The sequence below is a fragment of the Pyxicephalus adspersus genome, chromosome 3 (assembly GCF_032062135.1).
Source record: "Pyxicephalus adspersus chromosome 3, UCB_Pads_2.0, whole genome shotgun sequence".
Lineage (NCBI taxonomy): Eukaryota > Metazoa > Chordata > Amphibia > Anura > Pyxicephalidae > Pyxicephalus > Pyxicephalus adspersus.
In genome coordinates, this window is record NC_092860.1 from 120354593 (window position 1) to 120371935 (window position 17343).

At 36.8% G+C, this 17343-nt stretch overlaps 1 protein-coding gene across 1 annotated transcript in view; it reads right to left on the reverse strand.

The window, feature by feature from the left end:
• The window catches only part of PDGFRL (platelet derived growth factor receptor like), a 53771-nt gene that overhangs the window by 4958 nt on the left and 31470 nt on the right, over nt 1-17343 (reverse strand). Inside the window, exons 3-5 of the mRNA XM_072406177.1 lie at nt 9080-9231; nt 6563-6856; nt 5618-5757 (exon numbers count right to left, since the gene is read on the reverse strand). Coding sequence (XP_072262278.1) covers nt 5618-5757; nt 6563-6856; nt 9080-9231 — 586 coding nt within the window. The remainder of the gene's footprint in view (nt 1-5617; nt 5758-6562; nt 6857-9079; nt 9232-17343) is intronic.

Below are 17343 nucleotides of genomic sequence, written 5' to 3' on the forward strand. Positions count from 1 at the left end.
CAATTGCCATAGGGAACAAGGAACAATTTCCCCCCCTTTTTTGGAGTAAAGTAGTCCATAATTTATTAGGGTTTTTGTCTTTGTCTGGATCAATTGTGCATATACGTTTCTATCTAGAATTTGCAAGTTTTCTAGTATGTTTATTTTCTTAGTGGTTGAACTTGGTGAACATTTGTCCTTTGTCAGCCTGATTAACTGTATGTAACAAATGAGTGACTGGGAATGGACAGTGACTTTACCCAGTACTGGGCAGACATTGATGCTCAGAGGCAAATGTTCACTTCAACACATGCTCATCCATGTCTAGTGACTCCTGGCTGCAGTGTACATCATTCTGGGCATACACTGTGTTTATTACCCAAAGAGAATTTTACCGCTCAAAAGAACATTTGTATTAAGGACCATTTGACCTAGCCATATGAATAAACATTGGGTGTCAACTAGGAACACAAAACCTATTATGCACTGGAAAATAAAATTTGCTTTCCAGTTAATGAAGATCATTTTCATCTACTGTGCCATGTTAATGAGCTAATTACAAGACACTGAAAACTTGTTAGCAGAACATCTGCAGCAGCTGTACAGATATGTCTTTGTTATTCCCATATGAGTCACATCCCTCTCATCACATAACACAACTAATCCTTCCTGTCAGTGGATGATTTGCTGAGTTGCTCTTACCAGCCTTATCAGTGGTGTGCTTGGATACCATCGGCATTGGGCTACTACATAGACCTTCTGTAGTAGCTTAGAGATCAACACAAATATTGTCTGCTCTTCTGCCTAGTTACAGCAAAGTTTACATGAGTATCTGTATTCTCTATATTACTCCCATTCCTTAAACATTTCATGAACCGCTCACCCATACCAAACACACCATGAAGAAAAAGCATCTGCTATATGTAGCATGTTGTAACTGGAATATCTGCTTTACCCCAAACTACTGCACAGTTATGTCTTTGGTTTCTGCTGGTCAGAAGTGATCAAGCAAGAAAAATGAATATTAACCACTTCAACTCTCCTGTAGGCACCCTGTGGACCAGAGCATTTATTTTTACCTTTCTACTATGGGCCTATCTATTTCATGATAACTGTCAGAATATAGGATAAAGAAAAAACACCTACAAACAACAATTTCTAGTGGTAATACTTTCTTGCAAATATTATGTTATGTTTAGTGAAACCATGAGACAAAAAGACTTTTTCCATTTTGGCCAGAGTTCTTTTAAAAGAACTAGGGCTACTTTTTAAAAAACTATACATGTTATGCTATACTGTGTTCTTTTTATAAAGACACTAACATTGTGTTTCTGGTATAAAGCATGATCAATGATAAACATGTTTGCAACACTAAAAACTATCTTACAAAAAAGATTAAAATGGAAAAAAAAATCAACTGAAAAATAAAAGCTAAGGGTAGGAAAGGGTACATTTTTGCAGACTAGGGGTAATAAGGGACTAAATATTTATGTAATGTGTTAGAAATGTTATTTTTCACTTACATGTAATGTTGCTTTGAAACTGAACATCAGTCTTACCATCAGTTGGGCTGTTGTACAGTTTCCACTCCTGTTGAAAAACAGCTTACTCTGATTTCACATAATGGGATTGATTTATTAAAAATAGACTATAATAAGAGAACCCGGGTGATTCAGCAAACTTGGAATGCTTTTTTTTTTTTTTATTATTTCCTATTATTTGGCAAATGTTTTTAATCCTTGGCCAAATCCATGTAAAGTATACTGGATCACCCTGGTTTACCTGTGATAGTCTATGTTCTCCGGTATTGGAGATCTTTAATAAATCAGGTTCATGTGTATTAAAAGCTGCAGGATGTCAGACTGTCAGTTCCTGCTTCATTTCCTGGCAAAAGACATTCTGCATCTCCTAGATTGTAAGTTCTTCGGGGCAGGGTCCTCTCCTCCTCTGTCACTGTCTGTATTCGTCTGTCATTTGCAACCCCTACTTAATGTACAGCACTGCATAATATGTTGGTGCTATATAAATCCCGTTCATTATTATTAAAATATTAATAATAATTACCATATCTTCAGCAGGTTTTCTGTCCCTGGTTTAAACCTTTTATTCATTTGATTTCTGTTTTTTTTTTTATCATAGAGGCTTGGGATTACTAACACTTTCTGTTTTAGGTAGCTATGTACAGCATCCAGCTAGCCCCTTCTTCTTGACCTGTCCTCACTGCATAGCTTTCATTTCATAATTCTATTAGGATGTTGATAGAGAAAAAAGGGGAGCAAGGAAGGGAAAATATAAGCAGAGTAAGCCTCCAATTTTATTGGTGGCATATGAAGATCTAAGGTCACATTTGTTTTACATATAAATTAATTTTTAAATACAAATTAACAATACACTGTTATAGGATACATTGTATGGGCTAATAAACACTTGCAGACTATCTACAAATGTTATTTTACAGCTGCTTTACTACAATTGCTTCTACTGTGTAATGCCTAAGGTTATGTACACATGTGCAATAATTGTTGTTGAAAAAGATCTTTCACAAAGCTTTCCAACGACTAATGACTGCACGATGCATGAACGAGCTCTGTACATACAGGATTGTTCTGCTCAATGGAGAGGGGAGGGGGAGAACAATGGAGCGGCACCCCGCTGTGCTATGTCCCCTTCACTTCCATTATCATCGTTTGTCGGCCATCGTCCGTGGATCCGCCAGGATGGCCGTTCGGACGATGGACGACAAGCGCTGTACATACGCAAGATTCTTGTCTGATATTGGCCCTGAGCCGATTATCGGACGAGAACTATTGCACGTGTGTACCTAGCCTTAGTCCCAGCTGTGTTATCAGCAAAGTAGAGGGAGTAGAAGATAGACACTAGAAACATTCTTATAGATTTTTACTGCATCGCCTACACTAAAGGTCCCAAGAGATTAAACCTCATGATCTATCATTCTGCTAGTTTGTATATATAAATGAATTAAAAAAAAAACAAACACATTTACATTATATAAAAAGTTAACCCACGTTTTTATCTACTGGTAAAATAGTGGCGATAGGTCTGCTTTAAGCGGATATATTTCTATAAAATCTAGCAGACCACCAGAGGGAGCCTCACAGTTGTGAAAAATGTCAGTACTAAGTGATGTATTAGAAAATTATATTGTGTCATTCCACAAGTAAATGTGATTAATAAATTATGATTAAATTTCCAAAAACAGGAGAACAAGTGAGCGTTGTACACACAGCACTGTTCAATTCTTTATAGGGGTGAAGCAGGAGGCCTCAGACTGCATCCTCCTCATAGGAAATAAAATCGTCCCTGGTCAGATATTTAGTGATCCACCTGGCACGACATTGGGGGAGCACTGTACACACAGTAATCATGTTATCTAACATGTAGGTAGCTTCACTCCAGAAAGCCTATTCATTAACCTGATTTCATTGTCCATACATAGGATAAAAATGAATACACCTGTCATTGTTTTATCTGCAAGGCTAAGCATTGTGGTATAAAGAGAAGCTTTCTTTACTGACCAGAACGCGATAAGGTCACATCTAGTTATTGTAACCAGAAGTCACAATCAACATTATTAGTGCTGCCAATATCAACAGTACACAGTGGATCTCACACAATCCCAGCCTGATTTCAATGTGCAGCACAATTATCTCATCGCTTAAAGGAAGATGTATGACGAGGTCAGAGCACAATACGTGGAATGTCATGAATGAGAGAATTCCTCTGGGTGTGTGCCCTTATCATTTGATATACTGCATTGTAAGAATAAGAAAAATGCATCATGTTTTATTTCAGCTGGTTTTGCCTTTTACATTGTTGTAGTGTTATAGTTCTATGTACAACGTAACGGCATTACAAGTAAAACAGACATTAGGACTGGTATCCAAAATTCCAAAAGAACTAGTCCTTCTGATAAAACTTTTATGTTTTAGGTGGAAATGAACCTGTAGTCACTACCTATGGATTCACGACCTGGTGCAGTGTTTCTTAACTGGCCTTCCTCCGAGGATTACTAGGGGTTCCGTGAGCAATGAGCAATTTGGTACTCTCAGGTCAGTTTAACTGATACCAATGATCTTTCTGGCTATCTGCAAGGGTGGCATTCTTCTCACTGACCACCAAACTAATATACTGCGAGCTGTGTATATGGTAATTATAGCAGGGGTTCCTCAATGGTAAAAAGGTCGAGAAACACTGATCCAGTGAACCTATGATCTGATATAATAGACCAAATCACAAGTTCACTTTATAGTGGCTACAATAAGTCTGATTTACTTCCCTGTGCCTCTACATCTCAAATCCACTGCTGGAGCTCTCGGAAACACTTGTGTGGGTTTGACTTCCTGAGAAAAACGTACAAAGCATCGATAATTGTTACTTGAAACAATTGTTAGTAATTGTTTCAGGTGAAAGTGAACACATGGTACTAGTGGTGTCTGTTTTATATAGAGGGAGAAGAAAGAATAGAGGAAAGGAGAAGCAAAAGGAATCCAGCACATGGAATTGTTAAATTTCATTTAGAGAATATATATTGGCGCTAGACTTTAACATGAGATGGTAATAAAAATCCAGCATCTTTATGATGCTTACAGAGGACTGTACACTGCACAGTATATACAGCAAGGTGATGACAATGCCCGGGCATGGTGATTAGCAGTGGCATATTTGTGGTAAGCTGGAAAAGTGTTGCATAAAAAAGTAATGGTTATTTTTTAGGATACCAGCAGCAGGTCAGGGTTGTAGGGAATTAGCAAGAAGTAGAGTACATGTTCACCATGTACTAATAACTGAACTTGTTACTTTGCCTATTGAAAAAGCACAAGATCACTCAAAAAAGCTAAAAGGGCATTTGCAGTTTCCATGGCTATTAGAAAGGGTTCCGTAATGCTGCTTACTTTATTTTACATTATAGAACATGGAACACAAGTTAAAATGTTGAAACCTTTTTTTTAAAAAAATACTGCAAACTATGTTTACTTACTCTGAATTAGAGATGGGCAAATGTGCCCTGGTTTGGTTCTTTCTCAGTTTCATGAACGTTCTTTGAAGGTTGCCATACCCTATGTTCATATCAAACCCCAATGAAGTCTATGGAATGGTTATCAAGTTGCAAATTTTGCATTGGCTAGTGGTTGTCTAGGGTGGTTCAAGATAAAGGGGGTATGTATGGAATCTATGTACAGCCTCCAAATAATGAACCTCACCTGGCAACCACCAGCCAAATAGTAAGCTACCCGCTGTGTCCTTTTCTAACTGGTTACCATCTGATAATTACCTTGCCAACCCTTTAGGTTTATCTGCTGGAACTTATGATGATCAGCTGGACTACAAAGTCACATATTACCACAAGAATATATTGTACAGGACTGGTCTGTGGTGCCACATACTATGCCAGAAATTTGCAATGTCACTTTAATCATTGCATTTCATATAGGATTGAAGCTTACAAAAAAAAAAAAATTTCTTTTGCTTTTACTGTACTCAAAAAAAAGATAATTCTTATGATTATATAATATATTAAATAATATATGATCAGGAATTTTATAGGCAATTGTTATTGAGGAATAAGTTACCCGAAGCTACATTTTCAATCATTTAAATGTAGAATTATGATTTTTACCTCTTGTCCTGGGTAGATCCATGTGAATTCTACTTCAACATTGGGCTCTCCCAAGACGGTGCAGTAGACGCTGAAGTCCCCTCCACCACGAACCTTGTTGGCAGTGGAAGTAATAGTTGCAGAAGGTGGCCCACTCGGGACTAAATACAAAATACATAAAATGTTACATTTGTAAATATTTAAACATTACACATTACTATCAATAATAAAACAATAATGTACCAAAAAACAATTTCATTAAAAATAAAAAAAAATGGAATATATAATATGTATCTAAAATTACCATAATATATTTACCTATAATATTTGTATCTATATGTCAGTAATCTCTCTACTACTTTTTTGCTTATTACCTCCTCCTGGCAGATTATTTAAAAAACTTGGGTCTCAAAATGCCATTGAAGCATTACCATTCTATAATGAATGTCCATTGCAAAAGGATGTAAGGGAAGGGTAACGGTGGAGATAGCTAGGCCACACAAAGATATGAAAACACTTAGTTACATATTCAGAAAAGTAATGTAGGAATTATTTACATACAAAATATCAGGAAGAAGTGTCTGTGTGGATATCATCGTTTTGTAATATAGCACAGCCAGTTGTTTTGTGCAGTGCCGTTTGTAAACTAAGAGCAGAAAGAAGACTCATGAAGTTTGCTGCCCCCTTCTACTGTCAGGTGGGTCTTGTACCAGGTTTTATTGCTTGTCTGCAGAAAGGACCAGCACCTGGCTGTGTGTCCTTTGACTTTTCCAGTATATATGTCAACTATGTATTTATTGTTTGCTGGGAGTTTCTCTTTTAGTGATTTCAACATCTATTCGTGTGAATACATATTTTTAATCAGTATAATTTAATATCACATACAACTGTTCCTAACAACCCAGATCCAAAACAGGATATATCATTTGAAGATCTTCATTGGTATGCATCATTCAATTTCTTTACCTTCCACATAGAGTAGTTGATATTTGATAGATATTTGTGGTGCTCCTCTGGCCTCTGCACGGCAGTAGACCACTCCACTTTGGTTGGCAGCGGGATGTTGGTAAATGAAACCTTTTTTCACATCATAGGAAATCTCTGTGCCATCAGCCTTGATTTCCTCAGCTGGGAACTCTCTGTGTAGAGTTACTTTGGCAGACGCAATAGTCACTCGGCATGGAATGATAGCTGGTTTATCTGGTTGCAGGTAGACAATCTCAAAGTAACTAGCAGATGGCACAAACAGCTCCCCTTTATCTGGAGAAAATGACATTACAAGAACCTAATTATTTTACATCATCATCATTGATCGAATGTATTCACATTTTACATTCTGTTGTACATCTGGCTCTATCAGTCTCATCTGTAGGATTGGCCTTACATAAGCCAAATGACACCAGCAAAGTGGCTATAGCTGAGTTCACCTAACGAGTATTAAAGGAAGATGGAACAATCATTTACTACACCTGATCCACACCAGGGCTGATTAGTCTCTTTCCCCAGGGACACCTATGTGGTACCTTTCTAGTAGCCATGAATCATTTTGGTTGCATTAGTCAGAACATAAAGTTACACATATATTGTAATTGTAGCCGTAAGGTCTCTCAACTTGCAGCCTAAAAACAATGTTGACTCATTAAACAGCACAATTATTACATTAGGGTCCTGTACATCCTGAGGGTGATTTCCCTTTTAGTTGTTCCCTATGGCATATCCTGCTTTTTGTATAGATCACTGGTTAGGTCAGTTTCTGTAAACATTTTCAATTCTTAGGTGTATTATTAATAGTCACAACCGCTAGCCATTCTTCAATACCACTGGCACTGGTCAAGTATATTTGTAACTGAATCTAACTTTGGAACATTAGCTGATATTATCTTTTCCTGTCTTTCTTCTTCCCGTGATGGATGTACATGAACAACACACTGCTGATTGTACAGCTGATATTTTAGTTTAGTTCTTTTGAAAATGAAAGAATTCACTCTTCCTGCAGCAGCCAATACATTATACACACCATGTAGGTTTTTTATTTATTTTATACACTGATATGTTTGCATTTACCTTGACAAGTCGTGTGACATATCAAGCTGTGATGCTTCTGCCGGAGGCCTGCAGTACACTTATTCCTTCGGTACATTCGGCTGGAAGCTAGCTGGCTCAATCATCCAGGATATTCATGTAGTGTTTGATTACTGGAAGACCCGCAATATAGACTGGCATAGGATCTTTTGATAACTCTGTTCCAATAAGCCTAAGGCCATGCAGCCACAAATTCCATTTAAATGTGGACTATACTTTTATGTTCCTCGATCACCCTCCTTTGCTTTGCAGCACCCTTAATAATTGACAACTAAGCATTAGCTCTAACAGTAAGGGCGTTGTGTGGGTTCTAGATATGATCAATTAAGCATTCATGAAGTAACCTTCTTTTCTCATCTGACTGTTTGATACCACCATACCATACTTCTTTAAAAATACCTGTAATATGCAGATTATAGTTATAGCGAGCCATTTGTGATTAATTTGTATTGGCAACAACAAACTAATTGACTGCTGTCCAAAACGAAATGTTCCTACAGTTATGAGAATGTCCTGAGTTTGTCTAGGAACATTTTTATACTTCATTCAAACCTTAAAACCCTTACTATTCCTTGAGTTTATTAATACATATATTTATATATATATATATATATAAATATTTATATATATGTATGGACATCACTAAAGCCGCCTCCTACACATCATTCCGAGATCTGTATCCTAAACTATGTACTAGGTACTCAGGTACTCATATGAAGTTACGTTATAGCACAAGAAGTTATGTGACTTTAGAAGCTGAAGAAGCTGTGTAAAAGCATGCTGTGTTTTATTTTTTAATGTAGTAGATGCTTTGGATGAGTTTTGTCACCATAAATTTAGCAAAGAAAACTGTAATAATTTTGACTATGTGTGTTTTTAAGGATTTTTATATTTTACAGAATGCTTTTAGTAGCTTTTGGCCTGCATTTCATTCCATTACCCTCACCAATAATATGTGTAAGGAGAAAGAAAATCACAGTTTATGTACTCAAACAGTGCCAGGGGAAAGTCCTGTAGCCCCTGAAAAGGCCAAAGTGTGCCCCTCCCATATGTTGTAAAAACCTACCTGCTGAAGACTCCAAGGTGGTCGCCCCCTCTGACTATTGTGTGGCTCAACCCTATACTAAAACTGAAAAGATTAATTATCACACCCAAAAAATAATAATCAGACCCAAATGTTTGGTCACTAACCTTTATTCCAACCTTAAACCTAATTGGTACCTTTAACCTAACAATAGCACACACAAATTCTGTATTATAACATAACAAAATACTATTTCAGCAATAGTAGTGAGTAGTGATTCTCTGATACATCTGATATTTACTTTTACCTACTCATCCTTTTGTAAGAAGTAGAAATATGACATGCAGTAGATAAAATTACCATTTATACATTGCTACCTGTAAAAAAAATGTATGTAGAGCCAGTCTTAGATTGATCCTTCCTGCAGCCAAAGCTGTCACAGATCTGAGCCCAGCAGGTGAACTCTCCGGTGTCCGCTGCAGAGGAGTTCGTTAGAATCAGCTGCCCATATCTGTCAAGCTGTTTGATGCTGAAAAGACAAAAAAGAACAAAATGCAGTTGTGGGTGATATTAATTTCTGCTATAAAGACTACCAGGCATCTTAAAACTTCTCTACTAAATCTACATATCAGAATACAAAATAGGCAGGACAAATCAATATTAAAAAGCCAGAGTGCAAGCTTATAAAATGATGGTATGGGGGTTTCTAACACCACTGAAGGACATAGATTATAGAAAAACAGTTAAAAACAGACATTTTAGGTTCCAGTTTCAGACTGTCCATGTTGCTTCACATATACAGTTTTTATATGTCCCCCGGTATACGGTTTTGTGTTTCAGCCATAACTGAGTGTTATTTCAGCACATGTGCAATGACAAGTTGTGCTATAGGTAGAGCAATACCTACTTAATTGTACAATAACTGTAACTGGCCCTCAGGTAGTATTTATTTCATAGGCCCTCTGCCAGTTTATTAGGATCATAAGTGCCTACATATTGGCATGTGCAGGCATTTCCTACTTTCAGGTATAAGGTGTGTGCATCCTGTGTGCATTGTGTATGATTGTTTAATTACCTTAAAGTATATCTCCAGACAAAGTTTATCTTAGTTTTGTATGGAGTTGGAAATTATTTACCCACTGTACATAATATTATTGCTATGGTGGGCTTTGTTGGAGAGATTCTACCATTCTAGGGACAATGGATTCATCAGAAAGGGATAAATAGATAAATTCTCCAACCACAGCACACACAGCACAATCAATGTGGGAGAAGATTAAAACTACACAGTATTGCTATTTGTGTGCCTTCTCTATTTTGATATTTGTATGATTTGGACACATTAAACACACACAAAAATGGTCGGTACGTTGTTTTTGTCATTTTTATTCAACTACAGGTTTATGTATAGTCAAATTTAAAGTATATCTTCAAACAAAATGTTTTTCCTTGTTTAGGATTAAGCGGAGAAGAGCTAGAAGCCTTGTCAGGTTTATTATCTCTTTTTGATGACCAGACACGAAGCAAACAGGAAGGGAAACTCCAACAGCAACATAAACAGAAAAGTAGTAAAGTAGCCAGATAGAACATCCATCAGATTTATTTTTCTGTTTGTGTTTCTATTTTTGTTGTTCCTTAACTTTCTTTTGGGTGAAACAGAAACAAAAAAGTTGTCACCTGTGGGGCTGTGGAGTCGAGAACAATTCTCAGTACTGCAAAAAAAATGACTCCTAATAAATTCAAATTGTGATGAAATATTGTGATATGTTTAAAAGAAAAAAAAATGATGTACTCCTCTGCTTTAGAATTAAAGGACAGTGAGTAGATGTCTCACTAGTGTGAGATCCATCTGAGCCATATTGCAGTCTATCATTCATACCTATACCTAATCAAGAATAAACCCTACAAAAAGTGACTTTATTTATATTGGAATACACATAAACATTACACATAAACATTATACATACATGCATTATACAGTACTACCATACAGGTAGTCCCTGAGTTAAGGACATCCAACATACAGACGCCTCCTAGATACCAAGGAGGCTTTCTTGCTTTCTTCTGTCCTGCAGGACAGAGGCTTGGAGGGGAATGGTTTGCATGACTTGCAGAAGAAATCTTTTGCTAAACACAGCTGAGACTGAGCTCTTCTGCAAGCTATTGTAACTCTTTATTGACTACAACTCTGCAGTTGTTTTGTGCATATCAAAGCACAACTTTGTACCTGTTCCAACCTACATACAAATTCAGCTTAAGAACAAACATACAGTCCCCATCTCGTATGTAACTTGAGGACTGCCTGTATTCTGCATTTATATATTCCTTTCATATCTGTTTTGAATTCACTCATAATTATACCAACTCTCCGTAAAGCCTTTTTAGGTAGTCATAAAAGTGGAAATACATCCTAATTTCTCTTCATTAAATGAATGTTTTATTAGGATTTACCCAGAGCCAGATCACCTGCGGGGTGCCCTATGCTCACCACTTATGCTCCTACCTAGGTAAATACTTAAGCATGTAAAGTCTTTGCCTTGCCTAAAGCACATCATATAGAGAGTAGAAGGAGTACTGATCAGCCTGGTGTCAGATTATGTGACTTGGTAAGGAGGCCTAGTTGCATGTCTTTGGCAAGCTACCTCAGTGAGAACTAGATATAAGCTAAGTAGAAAAATGTAGCCACCACCTTCAAATAAATGAAAATGTACTGTGTACTTTACTTCGGCAGTAATAAAAATGCCTTGTATGTTGTGTGCTTTCAATGAATATAGAAAAGAAATATGTAATTATCATTTTAAATTGAAGAATTGAGTTGAAGGTACCAAAACTGAGAAGGCTTTGTGTACCAATTCCACAGCCCTGGCCACTGGGACAGAGACTGGTGAAAATCTGAGTCTTAGGGCTCTGTACACAAGTAAGACTTTTGTTGTTAGAAAGGATCTTTCACAATCCTTTCCAACAAGAAAAGACTGAAAGATGCACGAATGAGCGTTATACATACAGCGCCATTCTGCTCTATTGAGAAGGGAGGAGGGAGAACGTACGAGCGGCATCCCGCTGCTCTCTTTCCCCTTCACCTGCATTGCAGGCGTTCGTCGCTCATGGATCCGCAAGGACGGCCACTGTACACACGTCAGATTCTCATCCGATACTAGCCCTAAAGCAAATATCGGACGTGAATCATCTGACATGTGTATGTAGCCTTAGTTTGCAGTAAAAAATGTCGGTTAGGAAAATTGAATCTACAAGTCATCTCTGCTAATTATGGGTCCATATCCTTCCCCCACAGAATGCAAAAAACAAAAAAAAATTTAAATGTTTATTAATACAAAGCTTACGGATCTAAAAAAACAAAGACGTGATTTCTTGTTTAATTCAAAAACAATTCTATTAAAAGCTCTGTGTACTTTAAATGCCCACAGCTAAAGCTATTAACAAAACAATTCCATTAATATATGTGTTTAGAAATCCATTGGAAGAGCAGAACACGTGATACATATTTATCTGTGTAATAACAATGTCTGCATACAGTTAATATTACCCCAAAGAGTAGCACAAGATCCCCCTGGTCTAATTAAAGAGACATTTAGATGTATCACTTTAATATCAAGGCACCTAAAAGAAGTCCAATTAAACATGAAATAATTTCATGCAGGATTTTTTACTTTGGGCAATTTCAACATAAATTATTAAAACAACCAGTGCACATGAATGTGTTAGATCTGTTATCGAAATACTGGCACATGGAACACAATATCTTTATACATACTATTAGTGCTTGTAATATTATATTGGTAAAATGGTAAAAAAAAAAAAAGGCATATAGACAATATATGAAATTACTAGTAGAATAAAGTGATAAAAAATTCACCTAATGCTGAGTCCCTGCCAACCTAGGCATCCCTGCTGCTTCTCACCCTTAAAACTTTGAGTGCTGCAAACTTTGCCTGGATGGAACACCATACCAGATCTAACAGATGTATAGATCTTTGTTTTTTGTTCTTGTTTTTCTATAAATTTCTAATGGTATAATGCAAACAAGGGAACCACAGAGGAACCCTTTAAATAAATCTCAGGTCCGGTGAAACCTTTTCTTAAAATATTTCATTGAGGGTCATTCATAAAATTCCTCTGTTTTGGTGACAGTTGGAAAGAATTCCTCTTTACAGTGGTGGCTATAATGTCATAATTAGTGTTGGTCGAATATCCCACTATTTGATTTAACAGCTATTCGATCGAATAGGGGGATATTGTTAGGGTGATCGAACGTCGAATTTGAACACCGTTTAGGTCAATGAGGGGAAAATTTGGGTTTTTTTTCAGGACTGTGTAGAACTGCAAGAGTAATCAGCGGAACAACGCTGACAGCTCCACTCCCCTGATTGCTCTAGCAGATCTTTACTAGTTTTATGTGTTTCTGGATAAAGAAACTCTATCCAGGAATAGGGATGAGTGAGAATGCCTCTGGCATTCTCGTGAAAATTTCCTCGAACTTCTGATGGTTCCGCAAAGTTTTGCCGAACCAATTTTGTGAAACCATCGGAAGATCGAGGAAATTATAACAGGAGGATTCACAGGATTCCCTGGGAATCCTCCTGTTTGCAAGACCCGGGGCACTGGAGGTTAATTAACCTCTAGTGCCGCGGATTGCACACTGTTCTCAATAAATGCGGCCACAGTGTGGGATCCCTGGGCACTGGAGGTTAAATGGGGACGAGTCTCCCCATTCATTCATCTCTAGTGCTCTGTGATTGGCTGGGAAAAGGAAAATCCCGATGACGCTTGAGCTGTCATCAGGGTTTACCTTTCCTCAGCCAATTACCAAGCACTAGAGGTGATGAATGGGGAGATTTGTCCTCATTTAACCTCTAGTGCCCAGGGATCCCACACTGACAGGAGGATTCCCATGGCTATGCAGATCACACACATTCAATAAATGTCAGGTCTATCCGAATTCGAACAGCCATATTCGGGTCGAATATAAGGACAACCTGAATTCGAACGCCAACACTAATCATAATTAAAGGCAGCTAAAGAGATCATTGTTGGAACACCACTGGCTTTGTCAAGGGGCATTATACCCAGAACTATCCAAGCATTATCAAATGAGAGGTAAATTAACCACTGTTCAAGGAACCCCTAGCAACCCGTGGAGGAACCTTTGTTGAGAATGGCTCTTAGAAACAGTCAACTAAGTCTACTATCCCCCAAGGCCCAACAGAATACATGGAACATTCCCAATATTTATTTTGTACAAGGTAATTATTTTGCATTATTAGTTTGTTGGTTAAATATGATTTCCTAAGTGTACAAGGAGTTTTTATCAAAAAGTCTATCAACACTGGGATGTGCAAATATAGGACTAATAAGGTATTTTACTTGATTTTCAATACACCAATTAGTTTGGAAATTATAGAATATAAACTGATGAAAGAACTAATGGCATTAAAAAAAATGTGTCAAAAAAGCATCCCTTCTTAAAGGCCCTGCACTGAACAATGGTATATCTCTGCTGGATACACTAGGATTAAATAAAGTCCAGTAAGGGAAATATGACCCCTTTTTCAAAAAAATTGACAACTACAATCAGCTGGAACAGAACACAAGTTCACCATAGTCCCTATGAGTGTGTAAAAGCTTTTAGGTGATTGAGTTGACATTTATCCAAACTTTTACTTTTACGTGAAATTTTTACTTTCATGGTGACTGTAGATGCTGACTATATAAAGTATCACAGTAATACAAAAAAACATTGTAAAATATACTGGATAAGCAGATTAGTTACAAAATAAAATTAATAATATCTGCTCCTGGATAATGATTTATATACATCAGGAAAGACAACATATAGTTGGGATAATAGATAAAAGCCCTATTTACTGGATGGGAGCATTATGTAATGTTGATGTAATGTGGAGGATATGGCTTCCTGTCCATGCACATAAATTCCCCAAGGGTTATACATAGTCTGACATGTTCAGAAATGTTATTCTGTTTGTTTGGCTGTAGAAAGACGACTTTAAGATACAATTACCTTCAAGGTAAATCATTATAATTTTCACAGTTTAAAACATTATACGAGGCAGTAAATGCTGCTTATGTTTTATGAAATGACAACAAATCCACCACTAAATATGAGCCTTCAACACAATAAATGATTCATATACCCAGAACCTAAACATCATGTGTTTAGTGTGTCACTGTTTCCTTTGATGTTTATCCAGTGATTATTTTGAGCAAAAGTCAAAAATCCGTCAGGTTTTTTTCTGCCTGTAATTGGCCTACATAGGACCGTGGCATTATTTTAGGAGATGATAGGGAATACACAAGTGGCTCTTCCTTGAGAAAGGGACTTTTGTGCCCTAAAACATTCATTTATGGGACCTCATTTTTTCCTCTGTTGGCTGCAATACATCTGCTGGGCTAATATGACTTAACTGTCTCGCCTGCTTATGTAGTCATTTGTATTTTTATATAGAACTTTTATCCTATTTTTATATACAAGTAAATTATGTCCATACACATTTGTTAAAGTTGCCTTTTTTGGCCTTTGATACTACTTCATGTACATATATAAAACATCTATACATACTGCTTCTGAGGTTTCATGTTTCAAATGTGTGATGTGCAATGGGACTGTCTACATGTTACCCTATTTTTGTTCTTATGACACCATGACAAGAAATAGGGAATTAGATTGTCTTCAGGACAGTAGGTCTCTGATAATAATATAAACATTGTCAAAAATCCCAACCCTCTCTGTGTTTTTTTTGAATTTGGCGAATGCAAGGTGCATGAATTTCATGCATATATATGCATATACAGGTAGTTCCCAAGTTAAGGACATCTGACATACAGACGTCTCTTATATACGGGCTTCCCCGCTCCTTGGTGTGCAGGACAGAGGCTTGATAGGGTGGAGGGGGGCCATTTGCATTATTTGCTGAAGAAATCTTTTGCTAAACACAGCTGAGCAACGTCTTGTAACTCCTTAATGGCCAAGACAAAGTCTGCAGTTGTTTCTTTTTGCATATCAAAGCACAGCTTGCTCCAGAAGTAAATACATTTCTAGGCTCCATGAAGTTTTTGTTTTTTTTTTTTTGCTTTGTGATTAACTCACAGTAAGGATTTTATACACAAACAGACACCACACCGCCTAATATGTTGAGACATACATCTGTCCTAACTGCATTTATTAAAATAATGTACTTGTTCCAACTTACATATAAATTCAACTTAAGAACAAACCTACAGTCCCTATCTCATATGGGATGGCTTTTTGGTCACAAGCACAATTGAGTATCACTTGATATTTCTGGGCTGTTTATGGCTACTTTCATAGTCCAATGTGAGCTGACCAATATATGGTGCTCAATGAAGGTAGGTGAGGTGACTAAATGTAATAAACTGCCTCCTAATATTTTGTTCTTAATTCAAGAAGTAGAAGTGCTTGTAAACCACTTCTGGATTCATCTGTGGATTGTAAGTGTAAATGAGGGACAAGAAGAGAGGTGGACACATAGGGGCTGATTTACTAATAGAATGTAGGCTTTTCATATTCAAAGTGAATTATCACCTTGCATAGGAAAAAAAATGTTTAATCAAAGAGGACTAATATATGGTGGGGGTAGGTGAGGTGACTGAATATATTACTAACCTTTGTATCATTTTTTTAAGATTCATTTTATCATTATGTCAATATTGTCTGTGTGTTGGAAATTAGTCGAGCTTACAGATAATGATTCCTAATACACAGCAGAACTTGTTCTTTGTGCACAAAGAGTGTTGGTGAAGAGTTGGAAGTTATCATGACTCATCTGCTTTGAAGGCCGGATCTTAGACATAATTACATAATATAAAGTTATTTAGTCAGTTATGGCTCACAAAGTCTGGAAGGGGTGTCACAAGTAACCTACATTTTCTTTCCAATATAGGTACCTCTGTGACCTCATGGGATAATCATTGTGTTGCTCTTACACACAGAAAATACTGTAATGTATAATATGTCTGGTAGCAATTACAGCCACACCTGCCATACACAGAGCACAAAGATTTTTATTTATATGGATTATTATCACTAGGCAATGTTTCAAACTTCTATCAGATATTTACTTTGTGGGACTTAACCAAAGATATACTGCAATATAAATCACCATTCACAAGGTAGCCTTTCATCTATATTATCATACTGCAGACATTGCCAGAACATTTTAGAAATGTAATTTTGCATGGTGACTGGGAAGGGGTGTGTTGTGTCTTGAGTATATTTCTTTTTAACAAGAAATTGTGGGTCATTTTGGGGGTATAATGAAAAGGAATAGGGCTAGAGAGAGAGAGCTGAAAAAGGGAAATTGCACAGAGATCAGACAAGTACGGCACATTCTGAAGTCTTTTTTCTTTCCTTTTAGAAGAGGTAGGGGGGACTTTACCTTTGTCAAAAAAAAAAAGAAATATATGTTCCTTCATGTAAGTAATGGAAATGTTCCAAAGGATTTTAGTTGTAAACAGCGGGGATGTTGTACAATTACTTACATTACACTTAAATACAAAATACAATCATGAAATATATAAAGATATTCTGCAAATATAATATAATATAGTTACATTCTGCAAATCTACCACACTATTAATACAACGC